At 39.9% G+C, this 26,575-nt stretch overlaps 2 protein-coding genes across 2 annotated transcripts; one reads left to right on the top strand and one right to left on the bottom strand.

Moving 5' to 3' along the window:
• Positions 1-11,886: 11,886 nt before the first annotated feature.
• LOC110864167 lies at positions 11,887-12,963 on the bottom strand. Its single transcript, XM_022113238.1, has one exon. The coding sequence runs from the start codon at positions 12,961-12,963 to the stop codon at positions 11,887-11,889; it is 1,077 nt and encodes a 358-aa protein (XP_021968930.1).
• Positions 12,964-15,683: 2,720 nt separating this feature from the next.
• On the top strand, positions 15,684-16,580 carry LOC110863935. The gene has a single exon (XM_022113156.1). It carries the CDS (start codon positions 15,684-15,686, stop codon positions 16,578-16,580), a length of 897 nt encoding a protein of 298 aa, XP_021968848.1.
• Positions 16,581-26,575: the final 9,995 nt, after the last annotated feature.

Below are 26,575 nucleotides of genomic sequence, written 5' to 3'. Positions count from 1 at the left end.
AGAAAATCCAAAAAAATAATAAAAAATAAAAAGCAAACTTGAAAATGTAACTAGAAATAGTAAATACAAAATCAGTAATACTGAAGAATCTAAAACGCCAAACTTGAAAGTTGGGACGCGTTACAGATTTCAGAGATAAAGCTTATCAAAAACATTAATTACAAAACAGTAACTGAAAAGGCGAATACTTTATTATAATAATGCACCGCCTAATTTAGGCTCCAAAAAGACATCCTATAAAATGATACATCTCAGCAACTTCCATTTGATCAAACCAAAAAAACAAATGCCAATACTACTAAATACCACCCACTGTAAAACGCCAACAAATAAACTAAATGAATTGTCATCAGAGGGGAGTAACTCAGAAAGATTTTGCTGCATGAGATTGACAAAATTTCAAGAAAAAGATACTGATGCCAGTCATATGGCATTTTGTATTTTTTGTTCTTGAAGAAGGTTTCGATGAGGAGAAGAGATCAATGAAGAGTGGGTTCACTATAAAGATGAAGATCCAGATAAAGAAAAAGCGAAAAACCCACTCACACGCCATAGATCTATGTCCCCAAACATCCACAAAAAAAGCCAGTTCAACAGACGACCAGGGAAAAAAAATCAAACCGATGGGTTTGTTAAGTTTTACATAAAACGCCATATATTTGGTGACAGTTCTTGTAATATTAAAGAAGAGAGAGACTGATGATAGTGAAGATTGGGAAAAGAGATCCGATTAGGATTTTTAATTTATTTCCTTCCCTTGTATTTTTTTCATGTGGTTGAAATATAATTTAACAATAGTAAAACGCCAAGATACCACAAACGCCTAAATGTTTATAAAAATAATAAAACAATAAGAAAAAGCAAAAAAACCCACTCACACGCCATAGATCTATGTCCCCAAACATCCACGAAAAAGCCAGTTCAACAGACGAGCAGGCAAAAAAAATCAAACCGATGGGTTTGTTAAGTTTTACATAAAACACCATATATTTGGTGACAGTTCTTGTACTACTAAAAAAGAGAGAGACTGATAACAATGAAGATTGGGAAAAGAGATCCGATTAGGATTTTTAATTTATTTCCTTCCCTTGTATTTTTTTTCCTGTGGTTGAAATATAATTTAACAATAGTAAAATGCCAAGATACCACAAACGCCTAAATGTTTATAAAAATAATAAAACAATAGGCCATCTTGTTTAAAACCCCTTAGAAAACGCCATTCAAATAGATTTCCTGCCCCCTGGGTTCCAATGGCATACCATGTGAATAAACGTCATAAACGCCATAAACACCAAAATGTTGATACAATGAAACCATTAAAACGCCATTAATTATTGAATTTGGTTAACGCCAAAATCTTAAAAACCAAAAATTAGAACAACATTGGGAAAAGCGGAACTAGAAAAACAGAAGATGAAAGGACAAAAAAGCCCCTCCGCCCTTTTCTAAGCGGCGTGACACGTGTTGGGCCAGGAAGCGTTCTTACCGTTCTCACACTTTTGAGCGTTTTCACCCGATCCCGATTCTATATATATTATAGACACGGGTTTATAACAAACGAACCAGATAACAAGGAAGAGGGGTTGAGGATTTGTACCTTCCTTTCTTGATTTGTTGTCTTATAAATAAAAGTCTTGTTTAAGCGTGTTTGTATAAACCTACATCGTGTCCATATATTTCATAAGTTTGAGGTCGTACATAATATATATATATATATATATATATAGGATAGGAGTTGGCCAGAAAGTCCAAATTTCCTAAAAAGTGTAAAAAGTTATAAAACACCATAATATCAACCATAAAACACACCAAAAACCCACAAATAATATGATGAAGATTACTAAAACATCATGTATGTGGGTTTTGTGTTGTGTTTTAGATGTTAAGGCTCTGATTGTGGAATGGCAAATATTATTGTGTTTTATATTGTTTAGCATTGTGTGTTTTATATTCATAGTTCTAAGATGGTGTGTTTGAAGTTTTTATGGGCTATTAGAGTTTGAATATGGTGTTTTAGTAATATTCATTCTATTATTTGTGAGTTTTAGGTGTGTTTTATGCCTGAAATTATTGTGTTTTATGACTTTTTACACTTTTTAGGAAAAACACACTTTCCGTAGGATCCCCACTCTATATATATATATATATATATATATATATATATATATATATATATATATATATATATATATATATATATATATATATATATATATATATATATATATTTGTTTGTTTAATTCATGTCTAGTTAAAAACCTCAAGTTTGCTTAAGTAATCATTTATATAAATTAGTTTTGCTTAGATTAAAGAATATATATATGTGTATTATATTCGTGTTTGTATTTATTAATAAAACAGAATGTTATGTTCAGTTGTATAATAGTAATTATAAATGTATAATAAGCAAGTAATCATTTAATATAGGTTTAAATAAAATAAATGTTAGTCATAAGATTTGAACTTGTGACCCAAAGGTTATAAGCAAAAGACTTAACTAGTGAGCCACTTAGTCATGTATATTTATCTTATAAAATCTGATTATTTAAATAGGTAATTTGATGTTATTTATTAGAAACCTGATTTATATAAAACACCAAAAATCTGGTAAAAATAATATCACCAGCAAGGTTTGAACCCAAGACCTCTAGTTTCTAAGTCCCAAGACTTAACCAACTGAACTACACCACTTTCTAATGCATATTTTGAAATCTGATTTATTTACTAGAAATCTGATGCATTTAAAGATAAATCTGATGCATTTAAATATGAATCTGATGTGTTAAAAATAATGTTTCTTGCAAGATTTAATCCCAAGACCTCTAGATTATAAGTTGTAGTCTTAACCAGTGGACCACTTAGTGATTTATGTTTGGTTTATGAGATTTGATGTTTTATATAAGAAATCTGGTGCATTTAATAGAAAATCTGATGTTTTTACAAAATTCTGATGTTAATCTGATAAAAATATATGTCTCCAACTAATAAAAAGAATATAATAAATCAACTAATAATAAAAATATAATGATAATGCTCTGGTTCGGGACTCATAAGTTTCGGGTTACACGAGTGGGTTGATTCGACAAGCGAGACATGTGCTTCAGTTCAAACGGTTCGAGTCGGTTTAACACGATATGTATTTGGTTTCTATAAATTAAATAAGTGTAAAATAATTTCGTCGAATAAGATCATCATATAAATTGAAATATAAATGCGAAACTAATGGTTTTTACCTCGAGAATTCGGATTATGACATATTAACTATAATGTGCCCTCGGATTCAACCGAGGCATAACCAGTGTTGTTTCGTTAATTGTGTAAGTCGTGTGTATCAATTAGGATTTACATGGTTTTTCCACGGATGTCACATGAACCATGAAATTGAATTCACAAGGAAAGAGAATAGCAACCGACTAATAGCTATGGGGAGACCAAATTAATATGCTTTGAATGTGGTGACTACAGTTTTGATACGTCGTACACCATTGTCGGTTTTATCTTTTGGAGTCGATTTTAGGGTAGTTGAAGTGACTCGTTCACTACTTAAAAGTTTCGAGAGATACATGGAACCTGGGTCAAGAACTGCTACTTCACCGTGAAGTTGAGGTCACCGAATGCGATAGCTGCAACTTTCAAGTTTGGGACCTCCAGAAGTCAAAGTCAGGATCAACACCCAGATTATGGTAAGAAAATACAAAAAAAAAAAAAAAAAAACTTTTTAATATATTTTAACAACTTAGTCTTTCATTTAAAAACATGTTTTTGTCTCATCACTAAACACCCTAGTTGAACTAAGATTTCCTTTCTTTTAGTTATTCTTTGCCCCTTTTGTAAGAACAAGGTTCAAGTCTACCGGTCTGTTAGGATGCCTCAGCTGCATACATCACTGCACTTCCACTTGACACCTATCGTAATGATAAATGACTCGTCTCGCCGTGACCATCTCTTGAATTCTCAAAACTTCTGTTGCTCCATCCTCATAGGGGCAGGCAAACCCGTCGCTGTCTCGGCTGTGCTACCAGAGGCTCTGGGGAAGTTGGAATAAGAGAGCACTCATCTTAGAGTGGGTTTACTACTTAGATGCTTTCAGTAGTTATCCGCTCCGCACTTGGCTACCCAGCGTTTACCGTGGGCACGATAATTGGTACACCAGAGGTGCGTCCTTCCCGGTCCTCTCGTACTAGGGAAAGAGCCTCTCAATGCTCTAACGCCCGCACCAGATATGGACCGAACTGTCTCACAACATTCTAAACCCAGCTCACGTACCGCTTTAATGGATGATAATGGGTTCGTTATGGGGCGAATATTGATAATTGCAATCCCATATAACTATGACATGTATCTTATATACCCGTTATTTTGCGCGATAAAAGAAAAGTAAACATGTGTGTCATGTAGAAATTGATAATGCAACGTTTATTTAATTAACCATTTTTATAGTCACTTCATATTATATAATTTGGGGAAAAGGTTAGAAAAATGACATAATTGTTTAGGGCGTATGTGTATAGAAATAAATTTATGGATTTTAAATAGTACTAAAACTCATATACATCAAATCTACTCCTATATTATCAATATCTATTACGAGACTAGAACCCTTACCAGTTAAGAGACTACACATTGCTACTGTTCTTGGTACCATGAAATTGTAAGGCTGGAGGGTGTGGTATAAAGCCCTTAGGGGCTTTATCACGCCACCTCAGCGCCACGTCAACGACGCGTCACACAGGGGGCTTTAAAGCCCCTTCCTTTAACTTGTAGGGTGTTGTATAAACTGTGACAACCCTAAAAAATTTCATGTAACCGTACAATTTATTTATGTTAATTAAAGTGCTTGATGACTGTGTGGAATTACTTAACTGCTCTCTCGTTACTGCGTCATACCTACATATGCTTGTTAACATACTATATTGTGCAGAAAATTGACTAAATGGTCCTGAATGTTTTCCTAAGTGTTAGGAATTCAAAGTGTTACAAAAATATATATAAAAGACACTTTACGGATTAATTTAGCACTTTAACAGAACAGTATTAAACCGAACAACCGGACACTACCCGGAACACAAAAATATTGTTAAACACATTATTTCATTTTTACTGAGCTAGTTATGGTCCCCGAACACCCCAACACACTATATATTACATAACACACCATAAAGCACTAACTTACCTTTTGTTTTCAACCAAGATCATTAGCTGACTAGTTAGAACTCAACCAAACCACCCCCCATCTTACGGTTACAAGGGGTGTACCCACCCCTTTGATTTCTTTAAATTGTTTATTAGATTGTGTTGGATTATCATGGGACACTAAGACCACTAGGTAAAAACATGTTGGAGGTTTATAAATATTAACCACAAGTTCATCACTCCTTCTCATCTTCAAATCAACAACACTCAAAAACTCTCTCCTCACCTACCTTGTTTGGCCGACCCCATACCACCACCATCATCAACATTTTTCAATCATCTCCTACCAATTTCAAGGGTATACAAAGGTGCTAGAGGTTGCATACGGAAGTTAGGAGCTTTCAAATCATCAAAGACCTTCTTCGTTTGCTATTAACCACCACATTGCTTCACTTGAACTTCCCTAGCCTTGAGCTAGTGGTAAGAACTTAGATCCATTCATTTTTCATCTTGTTTAAGTGGTTAATGATGTACCATGATCAAAAACATTAAGAACATTTATGAATCATATGAAGAAGACATGAACATAAACTAATTTGATGATGAAATAAGAAGGAAACTTGATAAAATGAAGTTGTTGTAGTTATGTTGCTGATATTTTGATGATTACTAGCAATATGATGTTTGATCATCGTATGAAGCTTGTTAAGTTATGATTAAAAACATGACTTAACAAGTTAGAGATGATTATGTGTACATAAAATGATCATCTTCTTGTTAAAGCATGAACTTGGGAATAAAAGTGATTTTCTTATAAAATAATAAACCTAGTGGACTAGTAAACTTGTAAACTCAAGACTTGTGTATGAGTTATTTTAGTAAACCAAGTTTAAAAGGCGGTATTTGAAAAAGTATGATTCTTACATATACTTACACCATCTTTGAAATAAACTAAGTATATGGATGCTAGTGAAGCATGAAAATATTGAAAATGGATATTTTTGTAAAATAAGTTCACTAGTTATGAACATCTAAAAATCCCGAGAATGAGAGTCTTACAAAAATAAACACATTTTGGAGGGTAACTAAACCCACTAAACACCCCACTAAGTTACTACGCGTTTTTACTGAAAACCAAGTTCATGTTATTATGTAAAGTGCATTGTTTTGCACTTGGCTAGTGTAATACTGTTTAGTAACTTGTTATTGATTGTTGAATGATTTTTTAGAAAAAGAAAATGATATGCTTATGAGCATGGACACCTCCATTTACAAAGGAAACTATGGCGAAATTTTCTAAAAATTCCAACACTTAGAAAATATTTTTCTAAACAAGCGTTACAGGTATATTTTATAACTTGTGTTTCGAATATAAACTTCGCCATAATTTTTGGTAACAAAATACAAAGTGTCGGAGGTTGGTTTTTGTAAATAAAAATGGGTAAATATATATATATTTTTAGAATATATACCTTATATTAGAACACTTGTGTGGATACTTGTTTATTTTGTGAGATAGTTATATTATTTTAGGGTAAAATAATGTAACTTAGCAATATAACTTTACATTTGAATTGTGTGGTATGTGGTAGAAGTAATGAGTAAATAAACTGTACGTAGGATACGTGTTGTGCATGAGAAACTGATTGTTATCTGTACCTTCTTAGGATGTGCTTGATTTCCTGATTAATAGAGTAATTAATCTAACCGAGCAAACCAAGGTGAGTTCACACACTTTCTAAGGCATAGGATTCCCGGTGGATTGGGAATGGGTTAAAGAATTAAAAATGGAATCTGTATATCCTCCTTGGGTAGGATATGTACGGCCATCCTCCTTGGGTAGGATGCCAATATTAATCCTGCGTATTCTCCTTGGGTAGAATACGTACGTTCGTCCTCCTTGGGTAGGACAACAACATTAAAACTTACTAGACAAAACTCTATCATTAAGTCCCTCATTTTATATCGACTTAATCGCCGAGGCCAATGGCGAGTGGGTCATTAGTTAATAGCGCTATTAGGTTTAACAAACCTCACACCGTGCCAGTCGGACGGGTGTGTACTAATGGACTATGGCAAACTGTCAGTGATGATAGACACTGATGTAGGGCACAACTTATTTTCGATAGAAGTCGATATGGTACGGTCTAGTAGTTCACATGGGGAAGCCCCCCCCCCCCCCACTGATCATGGATATGGTTTGGGTAATATAGAAGGAACTGATTAATCATACTTTCAACTATGGGGTAACCCCCACGGCAATTAAGCCAACGAAAGACAAACCATGTTTTCGAAAACAACTTAAAACTAAACAACCAAACGGGAACTCACTCAACTTTGTTGTTGACTCGTTGTTACATGCCTTACAGGTCGTTAAATGCTTATGGAGCTTGAACGAGGAGGCGGTTTTTGTGGAATATGGATTGTTATGTTCCGTGTTAAACATTTAATCCTCATGAACTTATTAAACCTACGTTTTAGACTTTAAACTTATGAATTATGAACTTATGTTTTGGGTTTTACCTTTAATGCTTCCGCTGTTTAATTTGAACTTGGTTAACTAGCTTTTGGTCACTAATTGTATTGTGGTTGGTTTTATTTATTTAATTACGTTGTTCAATATGATTGGTTGCTCGATCCTGGTCATGTCACGCCTCCAAGCGGTGATACTCCGAAGGGTGGATTTTGGGGGTGTGACAGGTTGGTATCAGAGCCATTGGTTATAGTGAACTTGGTTTTAAAAAGAGAAAAGCTTTTTGACAAAATCAGACTATAACCTGTACAGTGCTCATCTATCCACAACGACGCTTCACTCCACGTGCAAGACTCGACCCAATAGGTGGTATGATTTATGTTATATTGTCGTTTAGATAGTTCACACTTTTTTTTTTTTGGGTAAAGGGTTACCCCGGTAAATTTTATATCAACCAATAAAGCACAAAGGTGCAACTGAAATGTTACACACCCGCTAGACTCGGCATACCAAGACTAGACAATCCAAACAAACACAACCAAAACATAAAACAAAGAGCCAACAAAACAACCTAAAAACACAACCACGACAATAAAACCGGCCTAAAAACAGCAACTAGCCAGGATCAATGACCAAGTTCCTAGCCGGTATCTTCCACATCTCGAGAAATTGCCTGTTCGCACCACTCATCTTAAACTTCAGAGTTATGAGCCGCATACGCACAATATTAATGACCTCCTGAGCAAGACTCTTCGCCGATCGCTGATTCCGAGAGAACAACCGAGAATTCCTTTCTTGCCAGACGAAATAAGCAGCTGCCGAGACCACAAGTCTACCCGTAACATTGGCCAAATTATGAGTATTTGAATTGCCATTCATCCATTGCATGATATCAATCCATCGGCCATTGACGTCCCCCATACCTGCCATATCTCTAATGCTATCCCAAACCTCCTTTGAATAGACGCATTCAAAGAACAAATGGTCCCTCGAGTCCTTACCATAGTTACATAAGGGACAACACATGAGATTCAAGTTCGTAGCACTTCCCGCCTCCCAGATGGACAGTCTATCTTGGGTTTTGAGTTTGTTTCTAATAACCAGCCACAAGTGGAAAGAGTGTCTTGGGATACACTGCTTTAAACCAAACCATATTAAACCAATCAACAACATTCTCACGGTAACGAATATTGTTCCATACCTCCCATGAAGAAAAATGAACCGTCTTTCCTTCAATATCAATCCAAACCAATCTATCTTGGGCATCATGAAGAACTGGTACCTGAATATTGATTAAGACAGGAAACAAGTCAAACCAAGCAACCGGCCACCTCCAATTGCCGTTAGAATCCACCAGATCAGCCACAGAAGCTTGCAAGTTAAAACCTGCGTTAGCTATATTCCTCGGACTAACATGAGCACGGATAGGACAAGCATTACACCAAGAGTCACTCCAAACATTTGTATTGTGTCCATTACCGATAGCCTTCCACATATGAGGCCGAAGCATGTCACGAAGAGCAAGAATTTTCCTCCACCCCCATGTCATACTACCTCTACAAGGAAGCTCCCAAAAACTTCTCTCCTTCAGCTTATAAATGTGAACCCATTGAACCCATAGCGACTTCCGGTTAGTCAAGATACTCCATATATGGGAGGATATAAGCGCTTTATTAACATCCGCAATACATCGCACCCCCAGCCCGCCTTCATTTTTTGGAAGGCAAACAACCTTCCAAGCAACCTTTGGTTTAACCTTTGGTTGAAACTTACCAGCCCATAAAAAAGAACGCATACGTCTTTCAAGATCACTAACTAATCTAGCTGGCAATAGGAAAACTGTCGCCCAATAAATATGCATTGCAGAAAGGACCGAGTTTACCAGTTGCAGCCGACCAGCAAACGACAATGATCTCGTCATCCAGTTATCAATCCTCTTTTCCATCCTCTCAACTAGAATTTTGCAATCCTTATAAGAGAGTCTAGACGTTAATAAAGGAACACCCAAATAACGGACAGGAAGCGAACCCTCTTTAAACGGCATAATCTGAAGTATGCCTTGTTTAATCGATTGAGGCACATTCCCAAAGTAGGCTGTACTTTTTGGCAAACTAGGGACAAGACCCGAAATATTTGTGAAATTCTGAAGCGCCTCACGAAGCACCTTGACCGAAGCTAAATCCCCATTAACAAACATAAATAAATCGTCCGCAAACGAGACATTGATGATCCTTTGTTTTTTGCAATGAAGATGATATCTAAAAGCATTACTTTTGGCAGCTGCATCTTTGAGTAACAACGATAACATTTCCATTACCAAAGTAAAGAGGTACGGAGATATTGGATCCCCCTGCCTCAACCCTCTTTGACCTTTGAAAAACCCATAAAGATTACCATTAATGCTCAGCGAGTAAGACACCGTGGTAACACAAGTCATGATCCAATTCACCATCTTGTGATGAAACCCAAAAGCACGAAGAATACCTTCCAAGAAAGACCAGCTAACCGTGTCATATGCTTTTTGAATGTCAATTTTGAAGGCACACCGAGAAGGCCCAATCCTTAAGTGGTAGTTATGCATCAGCTCTTGGGTGAGTAAGATATTGTCGGATATCTTTCTTCCGGGCACAAACGCCGACTGGTTAATATCAACAAGCAAATCCAGACTACCTTTGATTCTATCCGTTAGGATCTTACTAATACCTTTATAAAGGACGTTACAACACGAGATCGGACGGTAGTCAACAACCGAGTTAGGAGTAGTCACTTTCGGGACAAGAGCTATAATTGTGTGATTAATTTGCTTCAACAGTTTGCCATTATCAAAGAATTCCCGGATCGCTTTTGTAACTTCACTACCCACAATCTCCCAAGAATTCTTAAAAAAAGCCGATGTATATCCATCCGGCCCCGGAGCCTTGTTCTCACCGATGGAAAAAATAGCATTTTTTACCTCCTCTTCAGTCACTGGACGCACCATATTGCTAGCAACAGTCGGATCCAAAACATTAGGAAACGTAAAATTACCTGGAAGGGGAGCCACCTGATCCTGCACACCCAAGAACTTAGAGTAGTGCAAAACCAAAATTCCATACACATCATCACCATGGAAACAAACACCAGAAGTATCTTGGATACTATGTATCTTCGTGCATGCATTCCTCATCTTGACACTATTATGGAAAAACTTTGTGTTAGAGTCACCAGCGGCTAGCCAATCTGCTTTAGATTTTTGCTTTAGGAAACATTCCTCATCATACGAAACCGATTGGAACTCATGAAGACATTCAGATTCAGCTTCTCTAAGAGATACATCTAACGGGTTCGCATCAACGGCCAACTGAATCTCATCCAGCTTTTTCCGTAGGAGAATAACACGCTCGTGAATATTCCCTTGCTTGAATAAAAGCCGTCTCAAAGGAGATTTCAGAAGTGCTAGCTTCTTTACCACCGAGTACATCGTGACACCATGCACCGGTTCGGACCAAACACTAGCCACACTATCCAAGAACCCATCTTTTTTAGCCAAAAAGTTTGCAAATTTAAACGGTTTATGCCGAGTATTTTTGAGTACCTGCAGGTTAACAATACACGGGGTGTGGTCCGATACCCGAAACGGGTGAAAGAAAACAAACACATCCGGGTACGCATCTAGCAAGTGTATGTTGCCCATAACTCTATCGATTTTCTTCAAGACACCCACACCCTTCTTCGGTTTTTGATTCCAAGTAAACTGCATGCCATGGCTTTTAACGTCTATCCACTCATTATGCTGAACACATTGAGCAAACTCACGCATACCAATCGACATATTAGACGACCCAACCAAGCAATCATCCTGTGAAAGGGCCGAGTTAAAGTCACCTAACACAATCCAAGGCCTATCATTCACAAACGACTTGTGTCTATTCAGGTTATCCCAAAGATCCCTTCGGAGTTGATACTTATTTTCAGCATAAACGAACGAGCAAAATATGGTTTTGGCATCAGATTTCGAACGAACAATAACATGAATAACCTGATCCGTTTGATCAATAACCACAAGGTCGACAACATTATTGTCCCAACCAACAATTATTCTAGTTCCACGATCACAACAAGCACCATTAGAAGTCCAATCCCATGAACGAAAAACATTTTTACAAACCCTACCAAGATTAGCAACAGAAACATGTGATTCCAAGATAGTACAGATTTTTAACCTCTTTTCAGAAATAAGCGACCGAACCTCCTTTTGTTTCAGGGGTAGGTTCAAACCCCTAATATTCCAAACGGCCATACTATCCATTGACACCAGTAGTCCCGGGAGTGCTTGCCCCCTCAGAAGTACTACCATGCATGCCAGCACACATATAATCTGAAATTTCAGTTTGAAGTTGGTCCATTACCTCATCATTCTTACTATGGCTACCACTTGGAACCGACTTATCAGCCTTGTTATCATCCTTTAAACCCTCTCCATCGCCTTCCATATCTAGAACCTGAAACTTGTTTGCAACTTTCACCGTCGGCTGCCCACCGCTAGACTCTTTCGTGCCCGAAGTACTAGCTCCAAACTTGTTCAACTTTGGCCTATAGATAACCTTTGGTTTTTGTTTTTTCTGAGGAAACGATTGTTTTGCCACTCGCTTCCTATCCGTAACAAAGCCCTCGTCGTCAATAACCACTTGTTTTGCTTTACCTTTATCCCCTTTAGAACATGAGGTCTCATCATGACCAAACAAGCAACATGTTGCACATCGTAACGGTTTCCATTCATATTCAACTTTCACACGTTCCATAATATAACCCTCCTCATCCATTTTAGGGATAGCAATAGTGATATGATCTTTAAGTTCATTTTCAGCACTAACCTCAATCAAAGCACGAGCATAGCTACTCCTACCCCAAAAATCAGCACACATATCCGCCGTATACGAATCTAAACTCTTTGGAACCCCCAACTTTGAAGCCAGTAAACTTAACCCATCATCCGTGTATACCGAAATTGGCACATTATGCAATTTAACCCAAATAGGAACAGATTTGATACCCTCTTTTCGTAGACTAACCTTAGGAGACCATATGTTCAAAAACAACGGCATCTTTCTTATCAACCATGGCCCTCCTTCAAGCACTTTCATAAGCCCCTCTTTAGAATCAAACTTAAAGAAGAAGAAACCATTAGTGTTCATCATGAGCTTTGAAAAACCATACTTAGCCCAGACATTCTTCGCATAGTATTCAACTACAGGAAACGGCAATCTATTCCCTAGGAAGTAACCATATAGCACATTGTCAAACTTTTCTTGAACCTTTTTAACAACTTCTCTAGGAATAACTACATCGGCATCTTCCCGTGTCTCCACTGGCTCCATCAAACGGAAATTAACCTCCTTTTTAGACCTTATATTAGATTGAAGCTTTTCAGCATAAGAAGACCTCGTCGATTAGATCGCCAAGAAACTCGGACCCTATTAGACCTAATGGCTTCTCTGGCGATTTTGGCGATTTTGGCAGACCTCCTAAAACCCTAGCTTGTTCTTGATCTTCTTCCTTAATTTTCAATCGATCTGGGTTAGGTATTGGGGTGTTATCGTTCCCTCTGAGTAGGGTTCTAGATTGCAATCCTGGTTTCTAATCTTTTGACGTTGATTTTAGGGTTTCTTTTCGTTTCTTGCTTAGCTAGGGTTCTGCCGTTCGTTCATTATTGCCATAGGTTTTGTCGTTTTTGAGTTTGTTTTCTAGTCGGTCGATAGGTATGCGGGAATACTCGCTTTTTGGGCCATCTAGTCGGTCGATAGGTATGCGGGAATTTTGTGAGTGTATTGAAGAGACGGAGCTTGTAGATGTTAAGGGTCATGGTCTCCATTTCACATGGAACCAGAAACCGAAGGAAGGAGTTGGCTTGTTAAGGAAGATTGATAGAGTTATGAGTAATGTTAAGTGCCTAGATTTGTTTCCGGATGCTTACGTTATTTATCACCCTTATCGTGTCTCGGATCATACGCCTTGCATTCTGAAGTTGACTAATGTTACTAACAATTCTCGGCCAAAACCATTTAAGTTTCCGAACTTTATTGTTTCAAAACCAGAATTTAAAGTCTGTGTGGAGAAGCAATGGGCGAAGAAGATTGATGGGTTTGCTATGTTCTCGGTTGTTAGTAAGCTTAGAAACCTGAAACCGGACTTCCGCAAAATCCTGTTTCAACAAGGCAACCTTCATAAGCGAGTTCTTGAGCTTCGTTTGAAGCTAGATGCGATCCAGGAACAGGTTGATGCTAATCCGATGGATGTGAATATTCGGAAAATGGAGCTCGAGTGTCTCCATGACTTCAAAACTGCTGCCTATGACGAGGAATGTTTTTTGAAGCAAAAATCGAAGGTGGAATGGCTTTGTGCAGGGGACTCTAACACGGCATTCTTTCACAATTCTGTTAAATGCAGGAACAATCGTACCAAAATTCAGTGCATTAGAGATGTGAATGGCAATAGGTTTGAAGGGGATGAGGCTGTGCACGCTCTAGTTGATCATTATTCAGCGTTCTTGGGAAAGGAGGATCAGGTTACTTTTATGAATATGGATGATGTTTTTGTTAATGTCATTAATCCGGAGAATGCAGCTAATATGGTCCGACAAGTAACGCGGGAAGAAGTAAAGAATGCTATGTTCAGTATAAGTGAAATTAAAGCTCCGGGGCCGGATGGCTACACTTCAGCATTCTTTAAGAATGCGTGGGATATAGTGGGGCACGAGGTAACGAATGCAATTCTTGATTTTTTTGGGAACGGCAGGATCCTCAAGCAATTGAATCACACAATCTTGGCCCTTATTCCTAAAGTAGATACCCCGGATTCTGTTCTTGACTATCGGCCTATTTCATGCTGTAATGTGCTCTACAAATGCATTAGCAAGATTATAACTGACAGGATTAAAGGGAGTTTGGATTCTTTGGTTAGTATCAACCAATCTGCGTTCGTCCCAGGCAGACAGATCTCTGACAACATTCTGTTAACCCAGGAGTTGATGCACAACTATCACTTGAACAAAGGTGCTCCGAGATGTGCGTTTAAAATTGACATCCAGAAGGCGTATGATACTGTAAGTTGGGTGTTTCTAGAGAAGATTCTTATTATGTTTGGTTTTCACAAGACGATGGTGAAATGGATTATGGCATGTGTCACAACGGCAACGTATTCTTTGAGTATCAACGGAAATCTTCATGGGTTTTTTAAAGGAAAAAGGGGTCTCCGACAAGGGGATCCAATGTCTCCATACTTGTTCACTCTTGTTATGGAAGTTTTTACCTTATTACTCCAAAAGAATGCTCGTTCGGGTTCGTCTTTTAAGTTCCATGCGCAGTGCGTAAAGCAACGAATTATAAATGTCTCTTTTGCGGATGACCTCTTTATTTTCGTTCATGGGAGTGTTCATTCGGTTAGAAAGGTTAAAGCTGCCCTGGAGTTATTCACGGGTATGTCGGGGCTTGTTCCGAGTCAGGCTAAAAGTACAGTGTTCTTTTGTAATGTTCCCCAACAAGTCAAAGATGAGATCCTCAATGAAATGCCGTTTCAGGAAGGATCCTTACCGGTAAGATACTTGGGTGTGCCGCTAGTTTCGTCAAAGTTAAGTGCTGGGGACTGCAAAATGCTAGTGGACCGTTTGGATAAGAAAGTTAATAATTGGATGACAAAAACGCTATCTTTTGCGGGTAGGGTTCAACTCATCAATTCCGTCCTGTCTTCTATGCATATATATTGGGCTTCGGTTTTTGTTATTCCGGCTAGGGTGGTCAGTGAGCTGGAAAAACGTATTCGGAGGTTCCTTTGGAATGCCGGGAGTGCTGGGAAAATTAAAGCTAAAGTGGCTTGGTCCGACATTTGCCTTCCTAAAGTGGAGGGAGGCTTAGGAATTCGAAGAATTTGTGATGTGAATAGGGCCCTTATTACGAGACACATATGGAGTATCCTTGTCAAGCGGAAATCGCTATAGGTGCAATGGATTTATGCTCACAGAATTAAACATCAGAATTTTTGGGATGTCCAATGTAGGGGATCCGTAAGTTGGGGTTGGAGGAAGCTCTTAGGGATTCGCAATATGGTCCGCCCATTTATATGGAGCGTCATTCGAAATGGAGCTCAAACGAATGCATGGAGTGACAACTGGTGTCACTTGAGCCCTCTTAGGGACTTTATCACTCCGCGGCACATAGCTAATGCAGGTTTCAACCTTCAGTCTTCGGTGGCGGATATATTAGATGCTAACGGTCAATGGAGATGGCCTCAAGCTTGGTATGATACTTACCCAGTTTTAATTGGCTTAACGATTATTCGGGATAACTCCCAATTACATGACCGATTGGTTTGGAAAGATCTTGAGGGAAACGAACGGCAATTTAGCTCGATGGAAGTTTGGCATGCTATTCGTCTGCGTAGTAATACAGTTAGCTGGGCAAACATGGTCTGGTTCAGTCAATGTATCCCGAGGCACTCGTTTCAGCTGTGGTTAGTGATCAAGAATAAATTGAAAACCCAAGACAGGTTGAAAGTCTGGGAGGCGGGTAGTGAAACAAACCTAAGATTAATGTGCTGCCCTTTATGTCAGCGAGACCGCGACTCTAGAGATCATCTTTTTTTCGCGTGCAATTTCTCTTCGCAGGTTTGGATGAATGTGAAATCGTTGGTGGACATGAAGCAAGTTAATGCGTTGTGGAGTTCAGTTTTGGCATGGATGGAGCAATACTCGAGCTCAACGAACTTGGAACATATCGTTAGCAAGCTGGTTCTAGCGGCTTCGGCTTACTTTATTTGGCAAGAGAGGAATAACAGATTATTTTCCAGGATGCAATGTTCAGCTACTCAAGTATCTGAGAAGATTAAAAGTTCCGTGCGTTTTCGGTTGATGGGCTTCAAGTTCAAAGGTCATTCTGACCTCAACCATGTTCTAAGAAAGTGGAAAATCCCGTCAAGGGCGTCGGATGAAGACCCGGGCTGAGATGATCGTTCTATAGGGTCTAGTTTGTGTCTGTATGTGGTTGTTTGAGTGGCTGTTTGTGGTTGGTTTGTGTGTTCTGGTTGTTTTTCATTTTGTTTCCTAGGCTTGGTATGCCAAGTCTAGTAGGTGTGTTCGCTCTGGCACACCCTTGTATTGATTTTAGTTGATTTATAAAATTTACCGGGGTAACCCTTTACCCAAAAAAAGACCTCGTCGATGTATCCTGGTTCCGAACATCATCAGACTTTGAACTATCCACATGATTCCGCCCATCGTTAGTAACTGGCACAGTTACCTTTTCAAGTTCATCAATGATGTTAATAACTTTCGGGTTCTGCTGAACAACACCACGTCTCGGCATCAACGGGTTCCCATCAATGTTCAACGGCTTAGAAAACAATGAGGGTGTATTACGCAAATCCTGAGTACTTACAGGCTTCGAACTGATGAATACATCACCATACATCTTATCAGAAAACGACTGGAATCCCAACTCCTCCAAATCATTAACCCGACTAGGGTTTTCAGACGTAAAACCCCAAGCAGATAACGGCGGATTACCTCTGTCATCCCTTGAATTATTCAGCGATCTAATGCGTTCATCATGAACTGGAACATACCTTGAATCCATATTAGAGAGCTTGACAAACCATGCAAAAGAAAACACAAGCAACAGAAGAAGAAAAACCACAGCGACAAGAAGAAACCCTAATCAAAAAGAAACGAAAACCCTAATCTCAAAATCAAAAGACTAGAAACCAAGGTAAAATCTAGTAACCTTACTCAGAAGGCACGATAAAACCTCAATCCCTAACCCAGATCAGTCGAAATCAGAGTTGAAAATCAAGAACTAGGGTTTCACCAGAAGAGTCGCCAAAATCGCCAGAGAGAAGCCATCCGCAAACCCTTAGATAGTTCACACTGTGCATTAATTAACGTGATAATTGCTATTTGAACCTTGTGTGCTTACTCTCTACTGTCGTCCCACGCTTACGCACTTTCACGACACTTTTCTCACTTACGTTGCTTTGTTGTGAAGATCATGAACAGACGCGGAGGACGTATCAACCTAACTCAAGCCCAGTTGACGGCTTTGATCAATGAACGAGTTGCTGAGGCACTCGCAGCAGCTCCAGCCGGAGGTATAACCTGCTATTTCGACCTATCCTAGGACGTTTAGATCCTACCCTCGCGGACCAACTCTTGTGTTTAATCTTGTCTTTTCATTCTCGCGCGACAGGTCAACCTGCACAGCCTCCTGTGTGCACTTTCAAAACATTCATGGATTGCCGACCTAGTACCTTCAGCGGCACAGAAGGAGCTGTAGGTCTTCTTCACTGGTTCGAGAAGCTCGAGTCTATTTTTGAGATGTGTGAATGCCCTGAAGATCGTAGGGTGAAATTTGCTACTGGAACACTCGAAGGTGCTGCGTTAACCTGGTGGAAAGCACAGGTTCAACTGTTTGGACTGGCGGTTGCTAATGCCACCCCATGGAATGACTTCAAAGAATTGATCAAGGAAGAGTATTGTAGTCGTGACGACATCCACAAGCTAGAGGTGGAATTTTTCAATCTGAAAATGATGGGGTTGGAAATTGAGGCGTATACGAAGAGGTCAAATAAGCTGGCCATCTTGTGCCCTACCATGGCGGACCCTCCCATCAAACGTATTGAGTTGTACCTCAAGGGTCTTGTACCAGAGATTCAGAGTCACGTGACCTCAACTAATCTTGGCACTATTTAACAAATCATCCGGTTGGCTCATCGTCTCACTGATCAGGCAGTTGAGCAGAACAGGCTGCCCAAGCGTATTAGTGCTACTACTACTGATGCTCCCAGTGATAATAAGCGTAAGTGGGATGGAAATTCGGGGAAGGGTTCTACTTCAGTTCAGTCTCAGCAGCGAAAGATTGATGACCACCAGAGTCGTGGTTAGCAATCTTCTGGTAGTCAAGGACAAGGTGGATACCGAGGGAACCACCCCAAGTGCAACCGTTGCAACAAGCATCATAGCAGGCAGTGCCACAAGGGTCGTTGTCTGAGGTGTAACAAGCTGGGTCATGAAGCCAAGGATTGTAGGAGCCCACGTCTTGCAAATCAGAATCGCCAACAACAACAACAAGCTCCACAGAACCACCAGCAACAGCAACAACATGGCAACAAAGGATGCTTTCAGTGTGGCGCTGAAGGCCACTTTAAGAGGAACTGCCCCCAACTGAACCAGAATCAGAACAACAACAACCAAGGAAACGGGAACAACAATGGAGGCAACAATGGAGGCAACAATGGGGGTAACAATAACGGCAATGGCGCCCGAGGTCGTGCCTTCGTGATTGGTTAGGGTGATGCAAGGAATGATCCCAACGTTGTGATGGGTAAGTTTCTTCTGGACGACTTCTTTGTTACTGTTTTATTTGATTCGGGTGCTGATACTAGTTATGTGTCCTTAAAAGTTAGCCAAATGCTTAAGCGCACTCCAACGCTTCTGAACACCATGATTATGAGGAAGAAATTGGTAACCCAAGACATTATTCTACAGTGGGATTTATCTCGCAGGAAGAATATGAATATGATGTGTTGCTTGCTTTGTTATGAAAATCATGATTCTCACAATCACTTATTTTTTGAGTGCAAGTACTCATCGAAAATATGGAGTACGGTTAGACAAAAAGTGGGTATGGAAGATGTTGATCCAGAGTGGGATGATGTGGTGGGATGGCTTTTGATGCGTGTTAACTCCAAAGCGGCTGGTATGTATGTCAGCAGGATTTTAGTAGCGGCTACTGCTTATTTTATTTAGCAAGAAAGAAACTCTAGATTATTCAAGAATCAGTTAAGACCTCCGGAGCAATTGTGTCAAGTAATATTGGATACATTTCGGTATAAACTCATGGGAGTTCGGTTGAAGAGAACTGATAGAGTGGCAAGGCTGTTGCAGGATTGGGATATTCGTGATGATGGATTCGAAGGTGGCTGATTAGAGACTCGAAGTAGAGATTCTAGTTCCTTAGACTAGTGGTTGTTTTGGTTTCTTGTATTGTATTTGCTTTTGCTGGTAAACTTTCATGAGGCATGTCTCATGATTGAACTAGTGTAGGCTCTCACAAAGAAGTGTGGCTCTGGGCGATTTTGGCTCCTTCTGTAAAACCCTAGCTTCTTGTTCCTCTGATCTTACTCTTGTTTGATCTGGGTTAGCGATTGTGGTGTTGTCGATCCTTCTGAGTAAGGTTTCTAGACTTCTACCGTGGTTTCTAATCTTTTGAAATCAAGTTTAGGGTCTGTTCGTTTCATTCATACTAGGGTTTACTGCCATTATTGCTTGGGTTGTCTTTTGATCGTTCTGTTTGTTTTTTGGTGTTGATAGCGGATTAGGGTTGCTGATTTGCTATTCATTTTCTGTCATCTTGGGGTTCGGCTTGCGTGACTTAATTTCAGGTATTGGTTCTTGTCGGCTATTAGGGTTTTGGCTTTTCATTTACGTTGCATGCATTAGATATACGTAAAGATAGTTGCTGCTGAAGTTCTACTATGGATCCGAGAGATAATCTTCCCAAAGATGATAGGGGTAACCCGCCTTTACCTGTCAAGAGTAGTGATGTAGGAAACCCTAGCAGAGATAATGCATTGGAGGATCTAGGGTTTATGTCGTTTTCTGAAAAAATGTATGGGGACGTATTTATTAGATCGAAGCCGATGGGTGTCCAGGATTTGAAAGATAAAACTCCTAAGTTTGCTAAGCCTTTGAATATTGATGGGAACCCGTTGTTACCTAGACGTGGTATGGTTCATAATGAGCAAAAGGTAATTAACATTATTGATGAATTGGAGAAGGTGACGGTGTCTGTGCAGAATCCGGTTGCTAACAATAATTACCAAACTGTCTCAAATGTGAATAAACCGGTATCTTATGCTGAGAAGCTTCAGTCTTCGGGTGGAGTTAAAAGGGTGGTAAACTTTAGGCTGTTTGAGACCCAAGAGGTGATGGAGAATGCTGACGTTGTCATCCCAAAAGAAGCCGTTCAGAAAGTGCAGGATAGTCTTAATAATGTCTTGTATGGTTATTTTTTGGGTAGTAGACTCCCGTTCTCGGTGGTAGAGTATTATGCTAAAAATGTCTGGAACAAGTATGGATTCTCTAAGGCTATGATGAACTCTAACGGTTTCTTCTTTTTTAAGTTTGATTCGGCTGAAGGAATGAATAAGGTCCTTGAAGGTGGTCCCTGGCTCATTAGGAAAGTCCCGTTATTTCTTAATGTATGGTCACCGGCTGTAACTCTTAAGAAGGATGGTATCAAAACGGTCCCTGTTTGGGTTAAGTTTCATAATGTTCCTATTGCTGTTTATACTGATGATGGCCTGAGTCTTTTGGCATCAAAGATTGGGATCCCGAAGAGGCTAGATAATTATACTGCTGATATGTGTATTGATAATTGGGGTAGGACGAGTTTTGCTCGTGCTATGATTGAGATTTCAGCGGATAAAGAATTGAAAGATCATATAGTTGTAGCTGTTCCCAAATTGGTGGAAGAGGGTTATATTATGGAGGAAATCAAGGTTGAATACGAATGGAGACCTAAAAGATGTGCTGCGTGTTGTCTGTTTGGCCATGATGGTGCGTCTTGTCCGAAGGTAGAACCTGAGATGTCCAAAAAAGTCTCCATTGACCAGGATGGTTTTGTTACTGATAAAAGGAAAACGGCTAAACATGGGTTTCCTCAAAAGAAGCAAAAGGCCAGATTTGTCTATAGACAAAAATCTTCTATATCTGGGGCTGCCACGGGTATAGATGTTAATGATGGTAATGGTTCGTTGGGAGGCAATGGTTCATCGGGTGGTAATGGGTCTTCGGGTGGTAATGGTTCGTCGGGTGCCAGTTCGTCTGGAACGAAAAAAGATGATGAATTTATGAACACGTATGGCAAGAGTAAGAATGGTAATGGAGGTAATGGCCGCAAAGACAATGGTATTAAGACCCAGAATTCTTTTGCTGCTCTTTCTAATGACAGTTCGTTGGAGGGTGGTCCCTATGTGGACCTGAGCCATGTAAATGAGCCGATACGAGTTCCAAACGAGGATGATGGGGTTATCGATGACCTTCAAACGGAGATTTCAGAATATATGGCTGCTGATATGCATACAAAACATTCTGAGGGGGCAAGCACTCCCGGTCTAAAGGGTCTTAATGGGTAGCTTAATGGTTTGGAATGTTAGGGGCTTGAACCATCCCCTGAAACAACGAGAGGTTCGGAAACTAATTTCGGATAATCATCTTAATGTTTGTGCCATTTTGGAGTCGCATGTTAATAATTCAAATCTGGATAGAGTCTGCAAAGGGGTGTTCAGAACGTGGGATTGGTATTCTAATAGTAGTTCCTGCTCGAGGGGAACTAGGATTATTCTGGGCTGGAATAAGGAGTTAGTAGACCTTCTGGTGATTCATCAAACAAATCAGGTAATCCATGTGCAAACTCGGTTCAAGTTGGATGATAAGATCTTCTTTTGCTCGTTCGTTTATGCTGAGAATAAGTACCAGGATAGAAGAGAGCTTTGGAATAACTTATGCTTGCACAAAAATTTTGTTAAGGATAGGCCGTGGGTGGTGCTGGGTGATTTTAACTCGGCTTTAACTATGGATGATTGTGTAGTGGGTTCGTCTACTATTTCTATTGGCATGAGAGACTTCTATGAATGTGTTCAACATAATGAGCTGGTTGATATTAAGAGCCATGGAATGCACTTTACCTGGAATCAAAAACCAAAACAAGGTATCGGTGTGATTAAAAAGATTGATAGAATCATGGGGAATATTCATTTTTTGGATATGTATCCGGATGCTTATGCTCTTTTCCACCCTTTCCGTATTTCGGACCATACGCCGTGTTTGCTTTTCCTATCCTGTCATAAACATAATCGGCCTAAACCTTTTAAGTTTGCTAATTTCCTTGCAACCAAAGAGGGTTTTATTCAATGTGTTTCGAATGAATGGAGTAAGGAGGTTCAAGGTGTTGCTATGTTCTCAGTTGTAAAAAAGCTTACCTTTTTGAAATCTCCTCTTAGACGTCTTCTATACAAGCAAGGTAACCTCCATGAAAAGGTTGAGACGTTGAGGTTAAAGTTAGATGAGGTTCAAAAGGCGTTAGATGCTAATCCGCTAGATGTTGGCCTTAGAGAGGAAGAGTCTATTCGGCTTAAAGAGTTCCGATCAGCTGCTTATGATGAAGAATGTTTTCTAAAGCAAAAAGCTAAAGCGGAATGGTTGGCGGCGGGTGATTCTAACACTAAATTTTTCCATGACAGTGTGAAAACAAGGAATGCGTTTAACAAGATCCTTCAAATTAAAGATATCCATGGCAATCAGTTCAAAGGTGATGATGTTTATGCAGCCTTAGTTAATCATTATGCTGATTTCTTGGGGTCGGCTCATAATGTGGAAAAACTTGAGGTTAATGGTTTGTTCAGTACTACTTTGGATCCAACGGTTGCAGCCTCTATGATTCGTCAGGTTACTCGAGAGGAGGTAAAAAGTGCCATGTTCTCTATTGGCGAGAATAAGGCCCCTGGCCCGGATGGGTACACTTCGGCGTTCTTTAAAAACTCTTGGGAAGTTGTTGGGGATGAAGTTACGAAAGCCATTTTGGATTTCTTTAGCAATGGGAAGCTGCTGAAACAAATCAACCACACCACCATAGCGTTGGTTCCAAAGGTTCCTACCCCGAATTCGGTTAGTGACTATCGGCCCATCTCTTGTTGCAATGTGATTTATAAGTGTATCAGCAAAATAATTACTGACAGATTAAAAGGTAGTCTGGATTATCTGGTGAATATTAGCCAATCTGCTTTTGTCCCTGGTAGAAAGATTTCGGATAATATTCTCCTTACGCAGGAGTTGATGCATAACTATCACCTGAATGTTGGGCCTCCTAGATGTGCATTCAAGATTGATATCCAAAAGGCTTACGATACAGTCAGTTGGTCCTTTCTGGAAGATATTTTAATAGCGTTTGGATTTCCTCTCAAAATGGTTGGTTGGGTTATGACGTGTGTTAGCACTGTTTCCTACTCTTTGAGCATAAATGGCAACCTCCACGGGTATTTCAAGGGCAAACGGGGGCTGAGACAGGGGGACCCGGTTTCCCCCTATCTTTTTACTTTGGTTATGGAGGCTCTATCGATTATTCTTCATAATGCAGCTTCTTCGAGCAATGCATTCAGATATCATATTCATTGTAAAAAGCAGAAGATTATCAATGTCACTTTTGCCGATGACTTGTTCATTTTTGCGAATGCTGATGTTGTTTCCGCCAAGATTCTTCGAGATGCTCTTGATCGGTTTTCTATGGTCTCGGGGTTGATTCCTAACATGATGAAAAGTACGGCTTTTTTTGGTAATGTTCCGCAATCGGTTAAAAGAGAAATCCTTAATATTATGCCATTTCAAGAGGGTGTTCTCCCGGTTCGTTATTTGGGTGTACCTCTAATTTCGTCTAAACTCTCGTATAAGGATTGTAAGGTTCTGGTAGAGAAAATGGATAAGAAAATTCACAACTGGACGACCAAATCTTTATCGTTTGCAGGTAGGCTACAGTTGGTTAATTCGGTCCTTTCGGCGATGCATATCTACTGGGCTACGGTATTTTTATTGCCTACTAGAATTGTCAAAGATTTGGAGAAACGTATGCGAGATTTCCTATGGTCAGGTAACTATCATAAGACTGTAAAACCAAAGGTGGCTTGGAAGACTGTATGTCTTCCGAAGACCGAGGGAGGATTGGGTATTCGTAGCATATCGGATGTGAACAAGGCATTGTTATCTTCTCATATTTGGAGCATTCTATCCAACCGGAAATCATTATGGGTCCAATGGGTTCATTCTTACAAGCTTAAGGGTCGTAGCTTCTGGGAGATTCCGTATAGGGGCCGTATGACATGGGGATGGAGAAAGCTTCTTGCTAATCGGAGCCTCATCCGTCCTTACATCTGGAAGTCTATAGGGAATGGTGTGGAAACTAATGCTTGGAGCGATACATGGAGCAGTGTGGGTCCCCTTCGTGCTTTTATTACTCCTAGACGTATTGCTAATGCAGGTTTCAGCTTGCAATCGTCCCTAGCAGAGCTGGTGTCTCAAGATGGGCAATGGTGCTGGCCGACCGCTTGGTTTGATCTATTCCCAGTTTTAATTAACATGCTGGTCCCTAGTTTAAGCGATAATTCACGAGATCGGTTGGTTTGGAAAGACTTGGAAGGGAACAATCGTCCATTTTCCTCTTGGGAGGTTTGGAATAATATTCGGCATCATGCTAGTAAAGTTCAATGGGGGAATTTGGTTTGGTTCAAACAATGCATTCCTAGACATGCTTTCCACGTTTGGTTGGTTATTCAAAACAAATTGAAGACTCAAGATCGTCTCTCTGTGTGGGAAGCGGGAAGTGAAACAAATTTAAATCTTATGTGCTGCCCTTTATGCTGTAATAACAGAGATTCCCGAGACCATCTATTTTTCGAATGCTCTTTTTCTTCGCAGATTTGGAACCATCTAAGGTGTCTTACTAATATGGAAGACGTTAACGGGAGCTGGACCGAAGTCATGGCGTGGATGACTCATAATTCATCTTTACAAAAGCCTGACAATGTTGTTAGTCGATTGGTAGTTGCAGCTGCTTCCTACTTTATATGGCAAGAACGAAATAGCAGACTATTTTCAAGTATCCATCGGACGGCTATGGTAGTGTCTCAAGAGATTATTTATACTGTGCGGTTGCGGCTCATGTCCCTCAAGTTTAAACGTAGCTTTGAAAATGGTAGCTTGGTGGATAAATGGAAGATCCCTGGAAACAATATAGAGATCGATCCCGGCTAGTTAATTGTGTTTTGCATTTGTCTTTTAGTCGTTTTGGTTGGTCGTGCTTGTTAGTTAGCTAGTTTGTGGCCGTTTGTGTCTAGTTGTGTTTGTTGGGATGTTTGTTCCTAGTGTTGGGTTGTCAACGCTAGTTTGGGTGTGGTATTTCAGCCACACTTTTGTTCTTATTGGTTTTTAATGAAATTCACCGGGGTAACCCTTTACCCAAAAAAAAAAAAAAAACTAGTGTAGGCTCTCTACACTACTTGTTTTATTTTGGTTGTGAATATATAAAATCACCGGGGTAACCCTTTACCAAAAAAAAAAAAACACCAAACACATGGTAGAACTAGCAAACGGTAAAAGTCTTGAAGCCACACACATAGTTAAGGACTGTAACCTCGTCCTAGCTGGTCAGACCTTCTCTATCGATCTTATTCCTATCGTTCTGGGTAGTTTCGACGTTGTTATTGGGACGGATTGGTTATCTCAGCAGCAAGCGGAAATTCTTTGCAATGGGAAGATTATCCGCACCCCTCGTTCTGGTAAAGAGCCCCTCGTAATTCGAGGCGACAAGAGTGGTGCTGTTGTGGGCATCATCTCTTTCCTTAAGGCCCAGAAGTGTTTACGAAAGGGCCACACTGCTATTCTAGCCCTCGTTTCTGATACATCCTCGGAAGAAAGGAAGATAGAAGACATACCTATTGCACGTGATTTTCCTGAGGAATTACGTCTTCCGCCTCATCGTCAAGTTGAATTTCACATCAAGCTAGCTCCTGGAGCAGCGCCCATAGCTCGAGCACCTTATCGTCTAGCTCCATCAGAACTTGAAGAACTGTCCACGCAACTACAAGAACTCTTGGAAAAGGGTTTCATACGTCCTAGCTCTTCGCCTTGGGGAGCTCCGGTGTTATTCGTGAAGAAGAAGGACGGTACCTTCAGAATGTGTATTGACTACCGCGAACTCAACAAGGTGACCGTGAAGAATCGTTACCCTCTTCCACGCATTGACGACTTATTCGACCAGTTGCAAGGGTCGAGCTTCTATTCCAAGATTGACCTAAGGTCAGGCTACCATCAACTGAGAGTCCGAGAAGAGGATGTCCCCAAAACAGCATTCAGAACTCGCTACGGCCATTACGAGTTTCTGGTTATGCCTT

The sequence above is a fragment of the Helianthus annuus genome, chromosome 1, assembly GCF_002127325.2.
Source record: "Helianthus annuus cultivar XRQ/B chromosome 1, HanXRQr2.0-SUNRISE, whole genome shotgun sequence".
NCBI lineage: Eukaryota > Viridiplantae > Streptophyta > Magnoliopsida > Asterales > Asteraceae > Helianthus > Helianthus annuus.
This window is presented reverse-complemented; position numbering and strand designations above follow the sequence as displayed.